The following is a 24,665-nucleotide window of genomic DNA, read 5'->3' as shown; positions in this document are numbered from 1 at the left end:
AATTTCAATTCTTCTTCGGCTGATTGTTTTTCACTACAGAATAGTTGGCCTACTAGTTATAACCTTTCCAATAATATTCTACGGAATCATGCTCTTACCGTGAAACTAGAACACGAAGCACTGATCCAAACTCCTAAAAAGCAATCGAATTCGTATTTCAGGAAGAACTATGATGAGATCAATATTTCCTGTTCCTTAAACTCCCTTCATGTCTATCTTGATACAGTAATTTTTGTAGTATCACTTCGTTCCCAAAAGCGGAACCAACTGTTTTTACCATCTAGTTTCCTTATTTTTCAGTTTCACCAGACTGAGTTTTTCTGAATGTACAAATCACATTGGTATTGAAATTTGTTTACGATACCCATTCAAATAGCATGTCGAGAGAGACATATTCTCCTGTTTCACCGGCTCAATTTGTTATCATTTTTCTTCATCCCCCAATTTCCCAACTTTAAATATCAGTACTTAACTGCTTTCCAGATTTATATGTACTCTGCCAAGGAACGCCAGTGAAATAGTACACGGACCTTGGAGACGTGGATTCATAAACAAAAAGTGCGGTGGATGTTTAAGAAGAGAAGATGACGGAGAGAACAATTGGTGTGAGAGGGGTGCACTGACGTCACCCCCGTCTAGTATGCTTCGATAAGTCTGCTTCACAGTTCAGCTTTGAGTTATGAACATACGTGCATATGAAGCAGTAAGGTCACTGTAGTGATTGTCCTGGAACATCTAAGTACAACTCCAAGGCAAACATTATGATCGCAACAAGCATTCAGTAGACATAAAGTACTTGAAACAGATTTCTATGCTCGAACACCTGAAAGCAGCTATCACCGTATGGTGATGATTCTGGTCCGATTGTGAACTGTCCGGGTTCAAAATTTCAGAAAATACTGTCTTGTCACAAAGAGATAAATTAACAGTTACACAATCAAATATGTTACTTTATTTGATCCAGATAACAGTAATTTTGTTGAACACACAATCTGCTGCTCATGATTTCCAAATAAGAAATATTTTGATCAGCTCCATCCTATACAATATTCTTCTTGTTTCCTCGGAATTCAACTTCAAACTTCTTCCTAGAGTACTCATTCACTCTTTTGCAATGCCATTTAGCTGTTTTTTCTCTGTTTCAAAGTCTTCACCTACAATAAATAAATACAAATGCAATACAAATACATATCACCTATTGCTTCCTTTCAACATTACTTCTCCAGCAACTGATCTTTTTAACTAAATACATAACTTACCGTACCCACTCGACTGAAGGAGGAACCAGAGAAGCACGCACACTTTCCCCTCACACCTTCATCATGTTGCTTTGCGTGCGCTGTCAGGAAATAGTACTGTAGATTGGAGACATGGATTCAAAAACGAAAAAAGTGATGAGCACCCGGGAATCGTTCGAGGAGGGAGATGATGGGGTGGATGATGGAGGAGAACGTTCATTTAATTGGACCATGATTATTAGATGAAAATGTGAACCAAAAAAATCAAAAATAGTTGGAACGGAGAAAATATTATTTGAAGTCTGAAACGGAAATAGTTGTTTCAAATAGCATTTCGAATACTATTCCAATCAAACTGAAAACATTGATTAGTATATCTGCAGAATTAGTTTGAAACACAATTTTTACTGTAGCAATAATGTATGATCTCAATTGGTTCACTTTTTTCATGCTCTATTAGGTTGTCCCATAAGTTTTCGAACATATTTTTGTTATTCTGCTATAGGATAGAGAGCAAAAATCAAACCAAATAGTGCATGTTTTCCATTATATAAGACGTCGGGTTTATTGACAATAACATTCATTTCTTCTGGATGCCTCTTCTCAATGAACGCGGCACCAATCTTTGTCCCCGACCGACTTCATATTCGTCATGTCATTTTATTTTTGTTTCTATCTAACTCCAAGATCACTGAGATTGAAGAACGTATGGTTGAAGTTTATAAGGATAATGCCCCTCAACGGCAGACAATTAGCCGTTGGGTCCATCGTTTCAAAAATAATGATTTTAATTTGGCCGAAGAAGCACGTTCTGGAAGACCAGTGGAGTTGGATATTGACAAGTTACGGGAGGTAGTGGAAAGTGACCCATTTCAATCCATTCGTGAACTGGCAACAGTAATGGGCTCTACTCACTCTGCGGTAGAAAGAGGACTGGGAGCTCTTGGCAAGGTAAAAAAAATGGGAAGATGGATACCACACAAATTGTCTAACCTTGACCTTGAGCGCCGAGTGGACATGTCACTGCAACTTCTAACCCTCCTTCCTAATTTCAACTGGCTGAATCATTTGGTTACGTCGGACGAGAAGTGGGTCTTATACGAAAACCACCACAGGAGAGCCCAGTGGGTTGATGCTGATAAACAGCCAGAGGATGTCGTCAAACAGGAGTTACACCCTAAGAAAATATTGCTCTCCGTCTGATGGTCTGTTCATAGAGTGCTTTATTGGGAACTGCTTCCGGAGGGAAAAACTATCACCGCCGACTACTCTTCTTCTCAATTACAAAAGTTGAAATCCAAACTGAAAACCTCCCCTCTACACGGTCACAGAGTCCACTACCTCCATGACAACGCAAAACCGCACACCGCAAAGACGACCAAGTCTCTCCTGGCTACATTCCACTGGACAGTCCTTGCTCATCCTCCGTACAGCCCTGATCTCGCCCCTTCGGATTACCATCTGTTCAGCGACATGCATCGATCCCTTGAAGGCCAGGACTTCAAAACAAAGTCAGAGGTCGAGAAATGGTTGAAGAAGTATTTTGACTCGAAGCAGCCTGAGTTTTGGCGGAAAGGTATTGAATCTCTACCTACTAAATGGCAAACAGTCGTGGATAAAGGTGGTCACTACGTTTGATTTTTGTAATATTCTGGCTTTGAATAAATTTGATTTCAATAATGTTCGAAAACTTATGGGACAACCTAATATTTATGATTACGGTTCCATTAAAATTTAAATGAACTTTGTATAAAATTGAAAATTTGATTGAAACACTGGTGGTAGTAAAATGAAAGAAACAATCTCCAAACAAAAACCATGTAAATTGGTGACAAAATGAAAGTATTTCCAGTCAGGAATGCATTTAATTAAACATCCACTAACATTTCCATAATCAAATCTTGTTATTTTTTCTGTTCCAGACAACTGTGATTTTATCAACACAGCATACGCTGGTAGTGAAGTTATGCTCATTTCTTCCATAATCATTCTCATGCATGCTTCATGTTAATTACAGACTCCCTATTTTTCTACCTTTCCGCTGATTGTTTTTCACAGTTTCAGAAGTTGCATATCAATTTCATTGCTTCCTGCCAACTTTAATTTGTATTCTTTGTATGGCCCAAACCAAAAATCCTCCTACAGTACCCCATACTGACTAGAAGAGACACCAGAGAAGCACACACATCATTCCTACTCACACCTTCATTTTCTCTGTGCGCGCTGCCAAGGAACGCCAGAGAAATAGTGCATGATACTTGGACTCACAAGAGAAAAAAAGTGATGAGCGCCCGGGAAGTGTTCGAGATGGGAGATGAAGGGGTGGGTGATGGTGGAGAAGGTTCGAAAAAATGTTTTCATAGGATTACGATGAATAGATCCAAAGAAGTCGGAAAATGAGATAACATTATTAGAATTCTGAAACGACAATAGTTGTTTCAAATAGCATTTCGAACACTATTCCTATAGAAACTGAAAACATTGGTTCTGTAGTTGCAACATTTGTTTGAGACTCAATTTTTTACTGATGACTCTGGGCATGATGGAACGAAATAAACAAAAACATCGTAATTTGATGCCGAGATGGAACAGTATTTCCAGTAAGGAATCAATTTAATCAAAGATCCACTAGAAATTCCACAATCACATCTTGTCACATTTGATTTGATCAGCACAGCATATGCTGGTAATGAGTTCTCTGTACGTTCTCTATAAACATTCTTATTGATGCTTCATCGGAAGTTAATTACAGTCTTCCAACTTTTCATCCTTTCTTCTGATAATTTTTCTAACTATCAGTTTCAGAAGTTGCATATCATTTTCCTTGTTTCTTTTAAACTTTACTCTGAACGAAGTACCTACAGTACCTGTACTGACTAGAAGAGAGAAGCACACACACATCATTCCTACTCACACCTTCATTTTCTCTGTGCGCGCTGGCAAGGAACGTCAGAGAAATAGTGCATGCTACTTGGACTCACAAGAGAAAAAAAGTGATGAGCGCCCGGGAAGTGTTCGAGAAGGGATGGTTATGAGGGTGGTGAAGGAGAGAACAATTGGTGTGAGAGGGGCCACTGACGTCATCTCGATGAGGGGACGGGGTCAATTGGGCCTAATTATTGGAGAGTTTATCACGTGGTTGGATTATTGTTTTAGGGGAAGGGTAGAATTTAAAGGTCGTGATAGAGAGGAACCCGAAAGGAATAAGGCCTTTTCGGCTCGTAAAATTTGAGCTTATCATGAAACTGGTGAAATTTTAAAGTTAATTGAGAAGAATGTGCACAGTTTTCATAAAACTCAAAAGATTACTATCAATATTTTTAATTCCACTACAAACACCAGAGAAATGAAACAGAAAACGAGGAAAAGGGAGGAGAATTTCAGATTCATCCGAGCAGTGCTCGTTTTATTTTGACTTGATCATTTCATTCAACTCTCCTGTCATTTTATTGAAATTGCTAGAAATTTCACACCAGATGTCTCCTCTTCCTTTCCGTGAATCCAATTGGTACCTCTCTTACTCCTCAGATGCCCATCTTTTACCAATTTGGAAGGAAGTCAATAACTTGTGACACCAATGTAATCGACTTCATATAAAATTATTTCTTCCTATATCTAATCATCTAAAAGCTCAGAAAACACTTATTCCCATACTTGACAGATAGATGAAACGGGAGTCATTGAGTTACGGTTTCAGGTAGTGTAGAATCCGCATCATTGAACACATCGAATTATTTGCTTAGAATTTTTAATAGAATTTCTTTTTGGAGGAAAGTGGTTTGAATCCTGAAATAATTTATACTTGAACAGGTATTTTGAGCTTTGAGCGAGTTTAAAGACAACAATGAGAACTTGGAGTTCTATTTTTCGAAGGACACAATAATTGATGGATGTTTATCACGTGATTGGATTATTGGTTTAGGGAACGAGCATAAGTTGGAAGTTGTGAGAAGAGGAACCCAGAAGGAATAAGAACTCTTCGGCTCATAAAATTTGAGCTTGTCATGAAACTGGTGAAATTTTTTAAACTCAAAATAGCAGAACACGAATGAGTTAATATCAGGATAGATGATCCGCAAAGTCATGACTATCAGTATATTTATGTATACCAGAGAAATGAAACAGGAAACTAGGAAAGTTTGGTGATTGAGTCAGATTCATCGAAGAAGTTTACATTTTATTTTGCCTTGATCACTTCATTCAATCCTCCTTTTGTGATGGCAAATTTTCATTGAAATTTCAAGAAATTTCATACCAGATTTTTATCCTTAAATCCATACTTGTCAAATCACGGGCCGGCCCGGGCCGGCCCGCAGGGCCCGCAGCAAGCTTTTTTTTCAATATTTTGACGGGCCGGGCCGGAAGATTTTTTTAGCGGGCCCGGCCCGGCCCGTGACAAGTATGCTTCAATCCAATTAGCACCTCTCGTTCTCCACAGATGCCCATCTTTTACCAGTTTGGAAGGGCGTGACACCAATCTAATCGACTTCATTGGAAATGAATTCTTAAAGTGGTCTTCGAGTACCTCAAAAAACACTTCCCATACTTGGCAGATAGATGAAACGGGAGTCAATGAGTTACGGTTTCAGGTAGTTTTGAATAGTACATCATGTATATTCGAAATATTCTCATAGAGTTTTCAGTGATTAGAAGGGATTTTTAGGCCTCTATTAATAAATTATTCTAGAGCTGGAAGTAATAGTTTACTTTTGAGACTTGAGCAAGCCGAAAGACGACATTTTTGATATTTTTTGCCAATTTCGCGAGTTAAAGAGGTAATAATTCTCTACTTCTCCGAACTTTAACCTTGTATTTCACGAATACCAGGTCTCGAGGGGCAAAAACTGAATATATCTTTGGAATCAGTGTTTTCTCAGCTTTCCAATGGTATAGGTCTTATAACTCCACGGTCACTCGGCGACCTTCCCTAGTTATAATAATACTTATAACTGTTGTGATTAACCTCTTTCCAGGAGAATTTAGAACTCAAGCAACACACATAGCGTCGGTAGTATACTGTATTGATCTGAACTTCATTAGTGAGTTTGTTGAAACAGCGAACTGATTAATACTGTAATTCGTTTCTCATTGGAATTAACAGTGACTCAGATAAAACAACTGTTTCTTGAATCTGTGAAATACGCATTTCTACATATGAGTTCGATGGGTGTAGGTGTTCATTCGTTAAAAAGTTTTTCAAATGAATCTAGATAGTTTCAGATAATGTTTCAAACTAATTGATTTGAATGATAAGGTTAAAAGTAGTCTAAATTTCACAAACTAATACCACATCTGGTTTTCCAACAATAAATTCTGTCGCGGTAACTGTGAAATTCTTGTTCATGTTTTTTTGATATCGTTGATAGCTCGATGTGGGGAAATCGAGGATTGGAATCGACACTCAACTAAAAATATTTAATGTTTTTAGTTTACTGAAATCCGACTCAGAATTGTAACATTCAAATCTGAACAACGTTAATGGTAGACTTAAAACGGCAATTTTTCTTTTTCTGTTACTAATTCATAGCTTGAATCTCGGTGCGACAGGGTCTCATCCGGAGTCTAAATTTCTTTAAATTTTCAGTCCGAAATCAACCGGATGAGGCCGTAATCAAAATCATTCGGTCACGCCTATGACGTGTCACTCCTTCATCTTTTTTCTTTTAAGCTCTCGGTAGTTTTCTCAGTATCTCTCTTTCTCTTTTAATTCACACCCGTTTGTATCCCCTTCTAATTTTTTTGCTGATTCGGAATTCAATCGAGTTAGCTGGTTTTAGCAGGATGTTCCAGGATGTTACAAGATGTTCCAACACGATCAAACCGTCAGTTCAGGATGGGATTTTCAGCAATAAAACTTTTTTGTCTCTTGTTTATTATCATTTCTATGTTTGTGTTTTATAAACCGTTTTTTTTCGGCAGATGGCACGGCTACAGTACTTTTTGTACTTGACCATGTCATTTGATTGTTACACCGTACAAAGGACAGATTCGGATTAATTCGAAATGCGTAGTCCCACTTCTTTACAGGTTGGCGAAACAGTAATACACATACAGCCAAAGTATTTCATCCTTGCGAGCTCGCGTCGGTATGATTAGGCCCCATATTCTGTTTCGAGTAGCTCACAATTTCTAATTTTGTGTACCCGTAAATGTGTTGAATATTTCAGTTTCACGACTTCCACATCACAGTTTTTGAAAGTTTTCAGTTAATAAGTTGAGCTGTACAGTAGGAGTGCGACTTTCAATAAACATAAATTCAATAACCTATCTTCCCTGGGCCCTCTTCCAATCAATCATAAACCGTCTTCTCCCAAAATGTCCATTTGCACATACTGTTCCCTCTTCCCAAAAATGATGATAGTCGCTCACTCGCTCGCTCCTTCTCCTCCTCTACACCCACTGCATCTGACCCCTCTCTCACTCCATTTTTATTGGGCATTCAGTGCAAACATATGGATGTGTTGCCATGTTGGGAAGAATGTTTTCGATAACAAATAGGCATAGTTTTGGAGGTTGTAGCTTTTTTGAGCGGGGAACTATTGTCTAGATGTCAAGATGTTTGGGGATACTGGAGTTGCTGCTGGGAGCTAAACTTTAAAAGAAGGTTTTTCTGGTACGGTATGTCATTTTCAGTAGAAATTAGAGAGATTGCTGTACTAGGCATAAAGATTTCGTTTTATGGAGCTTCTTGATCATCTCGTCAGGCTGTATCTCATTTTGACAAGGCTAATTCTGAAATGAAATCCGGTCTGAATCGGGTTCTTCGGCGCCGTTAACAACAAACAGAGGTCCCTAACTCGTTTCTTTTATCACATACCCCTAATTATCACGAGTTCTTCCTCCCGCTCCATTTTCGTCCCACTCTATCTCTCCCTTGTCGTCCACTCCAGCCTCCCGAACAGTCGTCGTCAAAAACGAAAGACTGTATGATTCGAAGAGACTCTAGACAGTCAGACGAAGGAGCCCCAAAAGACAGACGGGGCGAGGGGGTTGGACATATTCCGTCCGTCATCCCGCGCGAGAGCGTTCACCACTCGCGTCCCTCATTGTTTCTGGTGGTCCCCCGGTTCTCCTCATTTCTCTCTTTTTCTCTAGTTCTCCCACTTCTACAGTATGCAATCCCCGTTCTCCCTCTTCACTCTCGATTCTTGGCGGGTTCCCCCGTTTTTTGGATTGCTGGGCGGGAGAGGGTGAATCTATGTGTGTGTGTGTGGGTGGGTGAGTGTCCCCGTTCTCCGTCTCCCGCTTGTATGTATGCGTGCGTTTTTAATGTTTCTATTGGCGAGGGGCCCCTCTCTCTATTATTGATTGGCGGCAAGAGGTACTGTAGGGCCTCTTTTTCATCCGAGTTTTGGCGCCAACAATGTAGGGATAGTGGCTCCCGGCTGGTCGGCGCCATGGCGCGAGTTTCTGTTTCAAAAAGTTTTGATCTACAAAAGTTCAACGAAAGTTTTTGTTATAGTTGGTAATTTCTCTACGGCGCCGCATTTTTCATGTCAATTTTTTCTTTTCCCACTAGTGTCGCTCCCATTATAGTCTTACGGTTTCATTGTGCGCTGAAATTCTCCCGCTCCATTTTGAAATTTGATTCGTACTCTGGTAGTACAAGTCAAACTTTTTCGACGTGCCGCTTCTTCCCAGAATCCCCGTTCCTCTGTTTTTCTTTTCCTTTCATCACCTGCACCTCTCCCCCTCTCGTTATCCCTCGATGGTCCACAGTCTGTTGTATGATTTTCACCTGCGTCTCGCCCTTCTTTACAACCGTATTCAGCGTTGTCTCTCCAGACGAAATGGCGCAACTGCTCATTGGCGATCTAGATTGTCTATCTCTCACAGAACGAAATTCTGTTAGTCTGCCCAGTTTATACGGGCATCCAATACCTGTTACATGTACTCTCAGCTCCCAGTTTTCCCACTTTTTAGGCTACCGTATTCGAACATTTTTCCATGGTCAGATCATTCTCTAGAAATCGTCTGCAATTCTTGATTTCCTTGTTTCGAGAATCCGATCCGTAATGAATTGAAAATCTCTTAAGTCTCAATGATCTTATAGCTTTCGATCGTCTCGCCAAAGTTTCTTCCCCCGGCTCACATCTCCACTTCCCTCCTGACCCCTACTTTTGGTCCCGGCCCCTTCTTTCACCCTTCTAATGTGTGATGAGCGGTTCTCAGTCTTTTGTGAATGTGCTTCCCCACACCTACAGTCGTTTTTATTAAAAGTCAATACTTGGAAACAATCAACCATTTAGTCAGCTCTTCCAGCTTAGTTAGCTAAAATTGCCCTCTAGATTTTTAGAAAAGTAGATAAGAGACCTGAAACAGTAGAATGAAATGAGATTTTCTGAAATTTACAGTGCTCAATCTTCTTAGAATTATTTTAGTTTAGGACGTCCCCAACATGACTTTTTGGATAGCGTTTTCACTCTAACCATAATTTTTTGTAATTTTTTTTTAATTGTTCGGGACTAAAAGTTTCATTTCTACATCTGGAAAAAAGATTTTCCTAAAACGAAAAAAAAATTTTACTGAAAATAGACTGTTTGCGATTTTTTCACATTTAGTTTCGAAATTTCATTATTTCGAAACGTCCAGAAGCCGAAAAATTGGAAGTAACGAATGGTCCTAGGGTATCGGCCTCATTACTCGTTTGAGAAACAGTAAATTCTCTCCAAATCATACAAATAGTTTCTGTTTTATTTTCACTCTTTTCAATCTTTCAACGGTATTTGCTCCACTTTTTTTGGTTTTCGAAATAAAATCTACCGTAGTTTCAAGATTCTTTCTCACAATTCTAGGCAACTTCTGGAAAATTTTCATCGCAAAGGGTTACGGTAGTGAAGGTTTATAAGTGAAACCTGATAAATTTTTTTATTTTCTGTTTCTGAAAATTCGTATTTTCTTCCTCTTTTCGGTGTCTCGCTTCGCTTTTCTCTTTCTTTCTCAATTTCTCAATTTCCGAATTTAAACTAATTTTCTGTTGCAGAATGGACGTGGCAGTACCATCATCTCCAGCGGCGAATCTCGAATGGGCGAAACATTTCGTGGCGAAAATGTCGAATGAGCAACGACAACTTCTTCAACAAATGTACATTGCGGATCAGGAGAAAAAGAAGAAAGCGAGAGAAGAAGAGTTGGCGAAACAACAACAGGCAATTCTCGACTCACTAACACGACAGATTCCGATTACTGTTGACGTCGTCAGAGCGACGACTCCACCAGAATCACAAGCGAGCAGTTCGAGCAGTGTTGTAAGCTGTTATGGAGAGGAAGATCATATCGTGAGTTTGAGTTTTTTCTATTATTTTGTGTTACTAATTTTTGAAATTTCTTTTCAGACAGTGAAAGATGCGGTCATGGGAAAGCTGAAAAACGCAAGCCGCTGCGTTCCGAACGGTTCACCGAAACCATATCGTCCACGAACAACGAGAGAACGTGTTCTATTTGATTCACATCTCTACGTCTTCGACAAATGTTCGTACGATTCGAAGAAGAAATTCTACAGATGTGAGAAGAAGAACACGTGTCCAGCACGTCTTCATACACCGTTCGATTCGCCACGTGTCATTCACAAAGTGCAAGTTCACAATCATCCTCCTCCAGCCACTCACGATTTGTCTCATTGGGATATTGATTATGGAAAAATGAGAAGCGGATTCATTTATCTACTCGTTCCAAAGGTTGGTTTAAGAAAGATTTTTCGCAGATTGGGCTTGTTGACAATGAAAAGTCAATATTTAGATTTCTTAAATTGCCCTGAAATGGAACATTTGAAACAGAAAAAATTGTCGATTCCAGGAGAAAAATTGAAATTTTGGTCATTTTCAGAAACCAAAACTGAAAAATTTCTCAAAATTTCCCGGTTTTCAAACGTGCCCACACAACCTCATCCATTCCTAATCCTCCCCTCAATTTCAGCAATCCCAAGGCCAAGCTCCATCCCGTGCCAATCAGATGCCCCACTCTCTTCTTCTCACTCCAAAATCCGATTTCGACGGAGATCGTTCGGAGAAAAGTGTGACTCCAACACCAATGGATTTCCTCACCAAATTAGCCAATCAACTCGACGACAAAAAAGTGGTTTCAGTCAAACTTCCAGCGAAATTCAGCAATTTGAATCAGAGTGAAGTATTCGAGATCGAGTTGGCACTCACGAAGTTCTTGTTGTCTCAACATGATCTTCGCAATGAGTTTATCAACTATCTCACTAATATTCCAACATTCTTCCCAAATGCTCCAAAGAATGAGTTGATTCTTTTTGTGGCGGATTTCTCTGTGCCGGATGCACCATTCCATATGCTTACAGTCAAGGAGAGAAATGAGGTAAATCGATCTAAAATTTCCAAATCTTAACTTTTATTCTATTCAGAAATCGATCCGCGCCGCCATCATGCAATATCTGAAACAGGTGCCAACTCGTGCTCTCATGGTGAATGTCTGTGCTCGAATCAATGTTCCACTGTCCCAACAGATGATTGACGAGTGGAAAACTGAAGAGTTCATTCGTCTCGACTTCTCTAAGCCGAATGCGTGGAAGGTGCATCGTATCACCAAGCTCCATGAATAATCATTTATTTTTCGATAGGATTTTTTCAGAAATATTTATTTTTTAAATCATTATAATCATCTTTTTCTCGTGCCAATCCCCCGAAAGTCTTTTCTCAAATTCCCATTATTATTGTCCCGAAACACTCTTGTCCACCCATTTCTCTTTCCGGGTTACACCCTCCAACTCATTCAACGATTCGAACCTGCTCATTTGATCTCAATCTCGCTGGTTGTGACCTATTGTTCCATGTCCTTTTAATATCAGGTTTATATAATTTTCAGTATTAAGCCACGCCCCTATTTTTGAGTATCGAAGTAAAGTCACTTTCTCAGATTTGTTTTTTATTTGATCAGAACTTTTCAGGGAATTTTTTGCTATTTTTTCCAGGAAGGGTCAGCGGATCGGGGTGCAGAATATTCCAGATGTTCGAGTTGTGCTGGTACCATACATGTTCAGAAATACTGTGCGAAGAACATCGAATTTTTCACGAGCTGCAGAACATTGTAAACTGAAATTTTTACGAGCTATCACAATTAAGTGGGGGAGAAAAACCATGAATTTTCCAAACCATTGAAAAATGGTTTTTCTCCACTTTTTCTGACCTGCCACCACGAACCAGAAAATCTGGAGCATCTATGACAGGAACACAACTACCCACTTATCAATCTTTATAGTCCTAACTTGTAATCATGTCATTCTAATATCAAGCTTTTACTTATCAAAACGAAGTTGACACCCTGAATTCTTTCTTGTTTATTACCTTTGCCACCATTTTTCAAACTTTCGACTTTTGGCGAAGCTCCGCCCACCGAAATCGGCCACCTCATACCAAGATTCTCACAGTGGTCGAAAACCACAAAGAGTCACCGAAACAATAGCTACACTACCATCATTCCGTCGACCTTATGCCACTTCTGCCACCCAGAAGAGAGGCCCTCCTGTAGAGCTCCCCTCCTCCTCTTTCCTCGTTTGAATCGTCCGAGACAATAGTATTGATTTTTGTATTTTCATGCATCTCAGACGTCTACAAATTCCAAATATCTAGTTTCAGCTCAGATCAAAATGAATGAAAAGAACACGAATTGCTCGTGTAATCGCTATGGAAAAAAACGATTGACTAAAGAGGAAGAGCAAGTGATGATGATAATCCTATTGATGATGATCGTAGTACCGCTTGTAGTAGGGCTTGTAAGTTATCTGAAGTTTTCTCCGAAATTTCTTTTTTATTTAGGGTTTCTTTCTTATCGACTATATCTTGCAACGTAAACGCTCTTGGAAATTCCACGAAATCACGAATTTCCCAAAACAACCGGATTGGTTGATGAAACTAGAAGTTTCTGCATTGACGAAGAAGGAGGAGAAATATTTCACTATTTACACCAAACATTACTCAAAAGAGTTCGGTGCAAAAATATATCCAACAGTAGTGAAGAAATTGAGAGAAGTTCTAGGAAACCACTTCAAATTCACTATAGACTCCGATGTGATTCCTGATTTAACTTGCATTATCTCAGTTCCCAAACGAAATTTCAAATGTGGAGGGATACCTGGCGAATTTATACCGAAACATGGAGAATCTCCTGGATGTTACTTTGAATATCAAATGATAGGAGACGATCGGATCCAAGTGACTTGGTTTATGGTGGAAGGAAAGAAATACGTGGCAGGAATTTGCATTTATATGAAGAACCCGGAGCAATGTAACTACAAGTATAGAGAGCAAGTCATTGAACAACTGCTGAAAGAGCCTGATTACTGGTCAACATATGGTTTGAAAGAGGAAACTATGAAAGTATTGATACGAAAAGATAATGAAGAATGGAATCTTTTCACAAACAATCGGTACGGAGAAGAGAGATGTTTTCGATTCATTTCCGAGAAACGACAGTTAGATGCATACCGCCCGTTTGCTCTCCAGCATTATGGAATAAAGAAATCAAGCGAATATCCAGGAGACCTGACTGTTCAAGTTTGTAAATCTCGGAACGAAATGGTGATGATTGGGATGAGAGATGGGGAGAGAATGCATACATCTTGGAATAAGAAGCACCAACAAATGGAATACTCTATCTGTGCGAGTTGTGTGGAACTCAATGAAACACCACCACCCACATATCAATCATTGTACTGATTCTCTTTATTATGTATCCAACATTTTTTCCTTGATCTCAAATTATCATTTTTCATGGGTTTCTTTAAAATCTTTTGCTGGTCGTTGAATGTTCTTTTTTTATTCTTAATTTTATAATCTTCATAAACAATGCTCTTTTTCTAGAATGATCTTCCCACATAAAGATCTTCTTCAGATATGTTTCTTTAGTTTTTCCCAAAAAAAACTATTCGCTTAACATTATCATCACCATAGATATTTCTGACAATGGTGCAAGAGCCAATGACGTCACGAGCTCTATTTATAAACGCAGTGTAGCGAAGGGGGCGACGTCACTCGACAAAAGCTTTCTCCTCCTCCTTTCTCATTTGAATGCTCAACGACCAGAATATCGATTCCTCCTTCCTAGTTGCTTTCAAATTTTATGACTGAAGTTTCCTAGTCAAAGATGAGCTCGAACTGCAATTGCTCGAGGGTAAGAGCAACAAACGAACCTACAAATCAAGAAAAAGGAGAAGCCATGCTAGCTATGATGGGAATAATGTTATTATTTTTTGTGAGTTTTCTAGATTCCTAGTTTTACACAAAAAAACAACTATTTTTCTAGATAATATTCATAATTATCGTCATCGTTCTATACATTCGATCTTGGAAATTCCACGAAATTACCAAATTTCCCAAACAACCCAACTGGATGCTCAAACTTGACTCTATATTTTCAATAAAGAAACAGGACCGTTTCACCATTTACACAAAATATTATGAAAAAAAATATTGTGAGAAAGCCAGAGAGGAGCTACCGAAAAAGATGATGAAGACAATAAGAACTCTACTGCAAACCTACTTACAAGTTCCAGTAGCGGTCCCCGATTCCACGTGTATTGTCTCAATTCCTAAGCAAAACTTCAAATGTGGAGCAGTACCTGGCGAATTTATACCAAAACATGGAGAACCTCCTGCCTGTTACTATGAATATCAAATGATAGGCGACGATCGGATCCAAGTGGCTTGGTTCGTGGTGGCTGGAGTCAGATATGTGGCAGGCGTTTGTATATACTTGGAGACTCCATATGTAGGACGAATTCGGTACAGAGAAGAGATTATTCTCGATCTGTTGCAAAAACCTGATTACTGGTCAACAGTCAGTTTGAAAGAAGAAACTATGCAAGTATTGACTCGAAAATGTAAGAACGAATTGACTCTTGTTACGAACAACCGGTACACTGAACCATGTTGTTTCCGATTCGTTTCTGACAAAAGGAAATTCGTAACATGCCAAGCGTTAGCTGACCACAATTATAAGAGGAACAACTCAACTGTTCACACCCATCATATACCTATTCAAGTATGCCCGCATGGCAACGAACTGGCTCTGATTAGAATTAATAATGAAACGAGAATGCAGGCTACTTGGAACAGAAAGTGCCGACATACAGAATACTCTATCTGTGCGAGTTGTGTGGAACTCAATGAAACACCACCACCCACATATCAATCATTGTACTGATTCTCTTTATTATGTACCCAAAACTTTTCCCTTGTTCTCAAATTATCATTTTTCATGGGTTTCTTCAAAATCTTTTGCTGGTCGTTGAACGTTCTTTTCTAATTCATAATTTTATGAACTTCATAAACAATGCTATTTTTCTTAAATGCTCTTCCAATAAAAAGATCTTCTTCAGATATTTTTCCTTTTTCCTCAAATCGCAAATCTCACAATAAATATCATAGATATTTCTGACAACGGTGCAAGAGCCAATGACATCACGAGCTCTATTTATAAACGCAGTGTAGCTAGGGGAGAGACGTCACTCGACAACAGCTTTCTCCTCCTCCTTTCTCATTTGAATGCTCTACGACGAGAATATCGATTCCTCCTTCCTAGTTGCTTTAAAATTAAATGACTGAAGTTCCCTAGTCAAAGATGAGCTCAAACTGCAATTGCTCGTGGGTAAGAGCAACAAACGAACCTACAAATCAAGAAAAAGGAGATGGCTTTCTGGCTATGGTGGTATTCGCTTTAATACTTTCTGTAAGTATTCTAGATTCCTTGTTTTACCCAACAAATTATTTTTCAGATAATATACATCATTACCATGATCGTTCTATACATCCGATCTCGGAAATTCCACCAAATCACCAAATTTTCCAAACGACCCAACTGGATGATCAAGCTCGACTCTACATTTTCAGCAATGAAGCGGAATCGTTTTACCATTTATACCAAGTCTTATGAAAAAAGATATTGCGAGAAAAGCAGAGAGGAGCTACCGAAAAAGATGATTGAGATGATAAGAACACTACTGCAAACCTACTTACAAGTTTCTGTAGCGATTCCCGATTCCACGTGTATTGTCTCAATTCCTAAACGAAACTTCAAATGTGGAGCAGTACCAGGCGCATTCCAAACAAAACATAAAGGTCCTCCTGATAGTTATTACGAATATCAAATGATTGGCGACGATGCGATACAAGTAGCTTGGTTCGTGGTGGCTGGAGTGAGATATGTGGCAGGAGTTTGTATATATCTGGAGACTCCATATGAAAGACAAATCCGGTACAGAGAAGAGATTATTTTCGATCTGTTGCACAAACCTGATTACTGGTCAACAATCAGTTTGAAAGAAGAAACTATGCAAGTCCTGACTCAAAAATGTAAGAACGAATTGACTCTTTTTACGAACAACCGGTACGATGAACCACGCTGTTTCCGATTCGATTCTGACAAAAGGAGATTCGTAGCATGCCAAGCGTTAGCTATCAACAATTATAAGAGGAACAACTCAACTGTTCACACACATCATCTAACTATTCAAGTATGTCAGCATCGAAACGAATTGGCTCTGATTGGGATTAATAATGGAACGAGAATGCATGCTACATGGAACAGAAAGTGCCGACAGATAGAATACTCTAGCTGCGCGAATTGCGCAAAGCTCTACGATACACAACTACCGTCATATCAATCATTGCTACGTGACAATTCGTATTATAACTATTTCAATGACTTTTTCTATCAAAATATGTGCAATTAAAGTCTTACTTCTTAAACTTACTCCCATTCATCAACTGTTATTGAAGTTTGAAAACCTTGAAAACAATAACAATTTATTAAGATATAATGGCCTTAGTCGAAAAGTCCGAATCCCATGTCGTCATCAGATTCTTCCTTTGGCTCCTCCTTCTTGGCGGCCTTGGTGTCAGCGGCAGCAGCAGCTGGGGCAGCGGATGAAGCGGCTGGAGCTCCTCCTGAGGGTACCTAAAACAACAATTTTGAATAAAAGAAATATTTTTAAAATTTGGCTTTTCGCTCAACATTTTGCGAGAGCTTGAACCCTTTCAAAGACGCTATGACGAGTTTCCCGAAAATTTGAATTATTAACTCACTGAAGCGATTTTAGCCTTTCCTTCGGTAATAACCTCTTTGAGGTTCTTTCCTTTCAGCGCGGCCACGACGCTGTCGACTTTCTCGGCATCGGCGTCGATTCCGACAGAGCTCAAGATCTTCTTGAGGTCATCAGCCTGAAAAGATAATCGTTTGATTGTGAAACAATTATTAGATGGCGATACCCACCTTCGGGTCGGAGTTTCCACCAAGAGCGGCGAGCAAGTAAGCCGATGTGTAACGCATATTACCTGAAAAAAAATAGTTTCAAAATGAAAAATGAAAAAAAATGTAAAGAGACACGGAAATATAAATGGCCTAAATTTTTATTTTAACGGTCAAAAAAGTGTAGTTTTCAATCGGGCAAGGCTCCAACACAGCTATAAATAAGACAGAGTGAGTTTAATTGAAATTTTTCTTGTAAAAAATCGAAAAATTTGGGTAGAAATCTTCAAAATTCAAAAAAAAACTTCAAGAATGAAGAAAAATCTCGTTTTGGCTGCTGCAGAGTACTGTAGAAGATTGAGGCGTCGCGAGACCCACCAGTGGGGAAATTGCGTGCGCCTTTAAAATACATTTTTTAAAAAAGATTTTCTTCAATTTTTATTTTCGGTTTTCATCAGTTTTCTTGCGATTTCATTCATATTTTCGGAAGAAATTTGTTTAAAAATAAGCCGAAAATTATTAAAATGTTTTCCACAGCAATTTAAAATGAAATACATGTCGTTTTTAATAACAGTTTTGAAAAAAAATCGTTCTTGGAAATTTTGGCTTTTTACCGTTTTTGCTTGCTTTCTTTTTTGTTTTCAAGAGTTCACTTTCAGATAAAATGCGTTACATTTCTGCCTATTTGCTCGCCAGTCTCGGCGGAAACTCCGACCCAAAGGTAATTGTTTTCTTTGCTTCTCAATTTTTATGAAAAATATCAATTTTCAGGCTGATGACCTCAAAAAGATTTTGAGCTCCGTAGGAATTGACTCTGATGTTGAGAATATCAACAAAGTCGTCGCTTCGCTTCAAGGAAGGAATATGGAAGAGATTTTTGCCGAAGGAATGACAAGAATAGCTTCAGTGAGTTAATTATCACATTTTTGTGGAAGACTTTGAATAACGTCTTTGAGAACGTTTCAGCTATTGCCCAAGTTGTGCTCAAGTCATCTATTCCGTGAAAACTTGATCCAAGTCCATTTTTTTCAGGTGCCCTCAGGAGGAGCTCCAGCCGCTTCATCCGCTGCCCCAGCTGCTGCTGCCGCTGACACCAAGGCCGCCAAGAAGGAGGAGCCAAAGGAAGAATCTGATGACGACATGGGATTCGGACTTTTCGACTAAGGCCATTATATCTTAATAAATTGTTATTGCTTTCAAGATTTTCGAACTTCAATAACAGCTGATGAATGGAGTTTTTTCATTCATGCACATGTGTTATCGTTTAGTTTTTTTTAAATCAGTTTTTTTTCAGATATCCGCTTCCCAATATCTCAAGGTCGCATCTAAATGAGTTTATTGACCACGAACAATTGGGTTGTACACCGGTGATAGGGGGAAACACTACAAGTCGAAACACAAGTATATAAAATAGGTAACAAGAAAAATAATAAAAACAAGGAAATGGTTTCAAAAAAATTAGAGAAGTCTCTCGGTTTTGTTTTCGAAATGATTCAACTCATCGTTGGTTTCGTCTTGCTCTGAAAACAGGAAAAGATTTTCAAATAAATATTTCAGAAGAACAGATAACTCACGAGTAAGAAGTTCAATCTGTTTGTATTGTCTTCGAATTTTCGCCTTCAACGCACAATTCTCATCTCTAAAATTCTCAATTTCGAAATTGAGATTGCTCTGATGTCGTTCAAAACTGTTTCCCAGCGTCTCCTGACTCTTGATATTCTCTTCCAACTGCACAATTATCTGTCGACATCTATCCAATTCTGCCTGAGTCCTTGCCAACTCCCCACTCAATGCACTCTTTGCACTTTCAATCGTTGCCATTCGACTCTGCTTCAATTCAGTCTCTTTTTCAGATGCCTCTGCTCTATCCATTGCTCTTTTTCGTTCTGCCAGTATCTCTGTCTTACTCTCATTTATTGATTCCTCATGCTTTTTCTTCCATTCATCACAATCTGCGAGTGCTTTTTTCAGTCGAAGTGCAAGATTATCTGCATTTTTCTGTGCAGAATTGAATTGCCGGGTGGTTTCTTGCAGTTGATTCGTTTGCTTTCGGAGTGTCGCTTGGAGAGATTCTTTTTCCTGAAAAACTAATTTTTCTGTTTTGACTTAGGAACAAGTAATTGTTGGTTGATTATCCCACTGCTCTGGTTTCTTCATAATGGTCCAATTCACAAGATAGCAAAAAACCTTTTTACTTCTAGCAAAAAAGGTTTTTGGTTTTTTTGCTATCTTGTGAATAGGTCCATAACCTGGCAAATACTGAAGACAAGAAAATTCTAAATGGAGTTCTGAATCCCCACATCCTTTTATCGAAAAAAGTTTTCACAAATGATTGAATCTCATAATAACAAACGAGCTCTACTGAAACCATCTTGACTTTTTGTGCGTTTTCAATCACCAAACAAAGTTTTTACTGTTTCATGTTCCGTGTATTTGGGAGCAATAATTTTGAAGCTCATTTTGGATTTTTTGTCATGAAAACTTCTTTCGCGTAGCTCTTTTGAAAACTAGTGTTACAAACCGAAGCCATACTTTTCAGTTTCATAATTAACACAGCCTAGTTCAAACTCAAAAACACAATTGATGAATCAGTTCGAAAACGAAATAATGCCTACCGATTCAACAGCTGACAACTGTGATTTGTAGACATCCAACTCTCGTTTGACCAATTGAAGATCCGTGTTGATTGCTGCTTTTTCTCTGAAAATGCCCAGACATTTCATCAGATTCTTTACCAATTTGTCCCGTTTTGAAAACTCATAGGAACGGAAAAATCAGTTTTTTCCAAGCTAACTAGGGAATGTTCCAGACGTAAATCGGCTTTTCAAATTGACTCATATCCTATAAAGTGCTTCTCAACACGCTGATTTCTAAAATGTATTCCAATTTTGCAGAACGCTCCACTGAACTGAGGTATATGCATTTTAAGTCATTTCAAGTGAAAAATTGCAAAAAAATTGAAAAATTACATTAGCAACGTTTTTTAATGAAAAAAGTTTTCAGAAAAAAAAATTATATCACTTTGATTTTTGACATTTGGACAGTTGTGATTAAACTTTTTTTCAAAATTTTTTAATCAGTTAATGTTCTTAGTGTTCTCTTTCAACTTTGATTTACACGTATTACACAGAAAAATTGGAAAAAATGGGTTTAAAATTGATTTTGAATCTCTTGAAAAATGCAATTTTTCACTGTAAATGACTTAAAATGCATATATCTGTTCAATGAAGCACTCTGCAAAATTGGATCACATATTCGGAATCAGCGTGTTGAGAAGTACCTTATAGGATATGAGTCAATTTGAAAAGCCGATTTAGGTCTGGAACACTCCCTAGTAAGAAAACAAACTTTTCCATTTCTCGAGTTTCATGAATTTGGGCGAAAAGCTGTATCAGTATTACTGAAAAAAAAAGATGGCCAAAAATCCAAACCCCAATGTGACCTACTTTTCCAACTCCAAAATTCTCCTTTCCTTCTCCATAACCTGTGAAGTCGACGGAGATCTTTGTAATCCAACAGAATTCGAAATCGATGACGTCATATCATACGTGGAATCTCTCCGACCTCTCAACGAATACATAGATGACGTCATATCGGAAACCGAGTCTTTTCGACTCAATCCAACAGTCCGAATCGATGAAAATGAGCCAATCGAAGTGAGTGAATACTGTCTTCCCAACGTGGATAATCTCCCTGAACTAGATCTACCGTAATCCGAATCAACACTCGATTCTCGCTGGAATGTCTCGATTTGACTCTTCTGAGTCGAGTTCTCATTCTCTAGTTTCGAATTTTTCCGTTTCACATCTTCCACTTTCTGCTCCATTTCTTTGAGTCTTTCCTTGTGACTATCCTTCAATTCTTTCACACAATCAGCCATCATCGCCTCCTTGTCTTCTAGTTTCCTCTCCAATCTGTTCACTTCGTTTCCACGTTTTCGGCATTCGTCTTTCTGAAACAATGAAATCGTAACAGATGAAATTTCAAATCGAGAGAATCTGGTGAAGTTGAAACAGAATTTCGCAGCTTCTAGAGGGTTTTAAGTAGAAAATTTTGGATCAGAGAAGTTGTATTGATCCTTGAAGGTTATTTTGTTACACTAATCTATAACATTTAATTTGTGTTTCAGATGTTTTAGATTTAGATAACTTGGTTTCGTTGGAACCATTGATGCTCTCAGCTTTGTACCGCTTCATATTCAACTGATGAAATGCATAATACGGTTTCAGATATCTGAGAAATGGAAAGACGTATTTGACCGACGATGCAATGCGAGTTACAATACTCTAGAACTTTTGAACTCTCAAACAATTCCGCACTATTTCTCGCAAATTACGTGACTATGGCTAGTTCGATAGAGTTGATATAGTCGGTCTGAAATGCTACCATCGACTGAAATTTGAGAAGAAACATATTATGTTCAACATGAAACAGAGAAACTAGTTCCGATTTGCGTCCTAGTTTTCGACATTCTTTTTCTAATATGGAATGATAATACATATCCAACTGATAAGATAGTTGCATTATTAAGATGATCTAGTGACGTTGAAACAGAAAGTCTCAACTTTTGAAAATGAAGCGTGGTTTCAGAAGTTTCAGAAGTTAAAATGCCCTGTTTCAGTCTGGCTGTGATTTTAAGAATCATGGTTACCGTAATTCACACGTCCCATCTGAGAAAAAAAACGGTTTCACCTGGAGTTGAGATGATAGCAGTAGTCACTATAATTACTGAAATTACCAGACTTTATGTAGCTCCTTGTCAAAAATTTGTGAAACAGGAATTCCATAGGATAGTGTTTTTCGAAGCGAATATATGTAGTTCCCATTGGGGAAAAGCGAAATGTTTGTTCAGAGTTATTTTAATGCCTCGCAATATCTTCCCGAACTCAAAACTCAATACCTTTTCACTTAATAATTCTCGATTTTATTCACTACAGTTTTGATAATATAACGTATATATTATGTTCCCTGCTTATAGTTTTGTTCTGCTGAGCATTCTTCTGAATAACTCTGTACTTACTTGATCAAAATTTACAGTTATGAAAAGGACTTTCAAGTGTTCAACAATAATTGAGTCTATCAATTCTTATTTGTGATCATCATGAATTCGGAAATTTCAGGAATAAAATTCCTCAGGTTATTTTGTGCCAATGATCTACATATAGTTTGAAAAATTCACCAATTGATTAAGATAACAATTTCGTTTTAACTCAAAAAGATTCGATGAAACACAAAGAAATTCCCCACTCACCAACTCGTCAATCTTCTTCGCCTGTTTCTGAATTATTTCCTTCGCCGTCGTCAATTCCTCATTCAATTTCTCCTTCTCCCTCTCAATCTTCCTCGTCGAATTCCTCTCATTCAGAGCAACATTATCAAGACGTGCAATCTTTTCCTGAAAGTGGAGGCAACTGTGCTTCAGATAAATCTCTTTCGGAACTCACATTCAATTCCGTTATCAATTTTTGCATTTCTCCAATCGTGTTGTTCTGTCTCGAATGTCTTGCTTTCTCATCTTCCAACGCTGTTTCCAATCTGAAATTTCTTTTTTCTTGAATTTCAGTCTATTCCTCCCTACTTAGCAATCGTAATCTTCTGTTCATTTGTCTCATCCAGAAGTTTCTGCACCTGATTCTGAAGTTCATCAATCATTGACGTCTTCTCCATCCACTCCTTTTCCATATTTCCATAATGAGAATCTTGTCGATTTTGGGCTTCTTTCAGCTGAAAATATGTTCTGTTTCGAATTCTTTCAAAATTGTATTCTCTCGAGAATTCATAGTTTTCTTTTATTCCAATCCAATACAAATGTAAATACCTTCAAATTCTCCGCTTCCAAATCCGATTTCTCCATATTCAACTGCTCAATTCTGCGTTCATAATCTCGGAGAACGTCGTTCATTTTCTACAAAAAAATCCTATAAGATTATTGGAAGTTCCCCCATTTCATCACTTTTTGAAAAAAATATCGGTTTCGGTCTATTGTTATTTTATTGTATGTTTAATAATAGTTTGGTTATCTAAGAAAACTGACCATAACTTTCTTGTGTTGATCATTGTATTTCTTCTCCAAAACACTGAAAATCTCCTCATTTTGCTCCATTTCTTCCATTGTCTTTCGGAATTCACGCTCTTTTTCCAGTAGTTTCTGAAAGTGACTGGTTTTGAATGTTTTATGGTATGTGTTATTGCAGATCTACTGAAATTAGGAAAAGAATATCTGAATCATTTGTGAAGATTCTTGAGAAGTTATTGGTTGCTCAGTTCAATCGTTGGTTGACTCAAGGTTATTCCCATTAATTAACTCATTTTATGGGTTTTTTATTGGTTGAAATGTTTTACCATTTTTTTGTCTCTACCAAAGAACATCCAGTTTCAGACTCTTCACATATGTAACTAACTTCATATTGAGTAACTTGTTCCAGGAGTCTTCCACTTCAAATTCAATTCAGAAGGGGCTAGTTAACTAGTTCTCAAGACCAATAACAAGATGAAAACTAATAAAAAGCGAATTTGTTTTGAAATACGTTTCCAACACAGAAGTTTTTGATGGGATCAAAAATCTGTTTCAATGTTTAGACATAAAAGGTTGGAAGGCTGAACATCTAATGCGGAACCTCCCAATTTAAGAGAAAAGTTGGTATAATTTTCCTTATTTTCAAGATGTTAATGGACTTTTTAAAGAGTTTGCCAAAAACGGAAAGTTCGTGAAATGCTTCGAAAAAGATTTATTTTTGCCTTCTCACAATTAATAGAAACATAAAATATTGAACGCTAGTAAGAGGAAGATCTTACCCGGAAATCCAAAAAGAAATGCTCGATTTTTTTTTGAAATGTCAGATGGTACACCCATGTTGAACAACAGAGGAAAATTCTGTTTCAAAGTTTCGTAATCTAATTTCATGGCATCTGAGCAACTACTTTTTCCAAAAAAGTCACTATTCCTACATAGATATTGCTACAAACTTCACCACCACTTCACAGCCAATGACAAAAAATACTGTTTCAACATGTTTGGGAAACCAGAAACAATTTTTCCGGGAACTATTTAGGCTGCTATATTCTCCCCAAAAAAAAACGTTTATTTTCCCAAATATTCAATAAAACCCACTCACCTCTCTCCCTCTCTTCTCCACTTCCTCCATCTCCTTTTGCACTTTAATTTTCTCAGTTTTCTCTCGGTCCAAGAGCTGAAACAAGGAACCAATTAATCCTTGTGAC

At 38.1% G+C, this 24,665-nt stretch overlaps 7 protein-coding genes across 7 annotated transcripts; 5 read left to right on the top strand and 2 right to left on the bottom strand.

The window, feature by feature from the left end:
- Positions 1-10,222: 10,222 nt before the first annotated feature.
- On the top strand, positions 10,223-11,802 carry GCK72_013291 (uncharacterized protein; the record flags this gene model as incomplete). The annotated part of the gene is made up of 4 exons (XM_003101191.2): positions 10,223-10,516; positions 10,574-10,915; positions 11,154-11,558; positions 11,605-11,802. The coding sequence occupies 4 exons, from the start codon at positions 10,223-10,225 to the stop codon at positions 11,800-11,802; spliced, it is 1,239 nt and encodes a 412-aa protein (XP_003101239.2).
- Positions 11,803-12,846: 1,044 nt separating this feature from the next.
- Positions 12,847-13,915, top strand: GCK72_013290 (uncharacterized protein; the record flags this gene model as incomplete). The annotated part of the gene is made up of 2 exons (XM_003089873.2): positions 12,847-12,972; positions 13,016-13,915. The coding sequence occupies 2 exons, from the start codon at positions 12,847-12,849 to the stop codon at positions 13,913-13,915; spliced, it is 1,026 nt and encodes a 341-aa protein (XP_003089921.2).
- Positions 13,916-14,588: 673 nt separating this feature from the next.
- On the top strand, positions 14,589-15,401 carry GCK72_013289 (uncharacterized protein; the record flags this gene model as incomplete). The annotated part of the gene is made up of 1 exon (XM_003101179.2): positions 14,589-15,401. One exon carries the CDS (start codon positions 14,589-14,591, stop codon positions 15,399-15,401), a length of 813 nt encoding a protein of 270 aa, XP_003101227.2.
- Positions 15,402-16,089: 688 nt separating this feature from the next.
- Positions 16,090-16,929, top strand: GCK72_013288 (uncharacterized protein; the record flags this gene model as incomplete). The annotated part of the gene is made up of 1 exon (XM_003101208.2): positions 16,090-16,929. One exon carries the CDS (start codon positions 16,090-16,092, stop codon positions 16,927-16,929), a length of 840 nt encoding a protein of 279 aa, XP_003101256.2.
- Positions 16,930-17,021: 92 nt separating this feature from the next.
- GCK72_013287 (uncharacterized protein) lies at positions 17,022-17,525 on the bottom strand (the record flags this gene model as incomplete). The annotated part of the gene is made up of 3 exons (XM_003089876.2): positions 17,022-17,153; positions 17,282-17,416; positions 17,469-17,525. 3 exons carry the CDS (start codon positions 17,523-17,525, stop codon positions 17,022-17,024), a joined length of 324 nt encoding a protein of 107 aa, XP_003089924.1.
- Positions 17,526-18,108: 583 nt separating this feature from the next.
- GCK72_013286 (uncharacterized protein) lies at positions 18,109-18,608 on the top strand (the record flags this gene model as incomplete). The annotated part of the gene is made up of 3 exons (XM_003089875.2): positions 18,109-18,165; positions 18,216-18,350; positions 18,477-18,608. The coding sequence occupies 3 exons, from the start codon at positions 18,109-18,111 to the stop codon at positions 18,606-18,608; spliced, it is 324 nt and encodes a 107-aa protein (XP_003089923.2).
- A 294-nt stretch (positions 18,609-18,902) lies between these two features.
- Positions 18,903-23,346, bottom strand: GCK72_013285 (uncharacterized protein; the record flags this gene model as incomplete). The annotated part of the gene is made up of 8 exons (XM_053729776.1): positions 18,903-18,964; positions 19,019-19,523; positions 20,060-20,144; positions 20,891-21,396; positions 22,696-22,839; positions 22,889-22,979; positions 23,023-23,168; positions 23,263-23,346. 8 exons carry the CDS (start codon positions 23,344-23,346, stop codon positions 18,903-18,905), a joined length of 1,623 nt encoding a protein of 540 aa, XP_053584548.1.
- Between the last annotated feature and the right edge of the window lie 1,319 nt (positions 23,347-24,665).

This window comes from Caenorhabditis remanei, chromosome IV (genome assembly GCF_010183535.1).
Source record: "Caenorhabditis remanei strain PX506 chromosome IV, whole genome shotgun sequence".
NCBI classification, from domain to species: Eukaryota; Metazoa; Nematoda; class Chromadorea; order Rhabditida; family Rhabditidae; genus Caenorhabditis; species Caenorhabditis remanei.
This window is presented reverse-complemented; position numbering and strand designations above follow the sequence as displayed.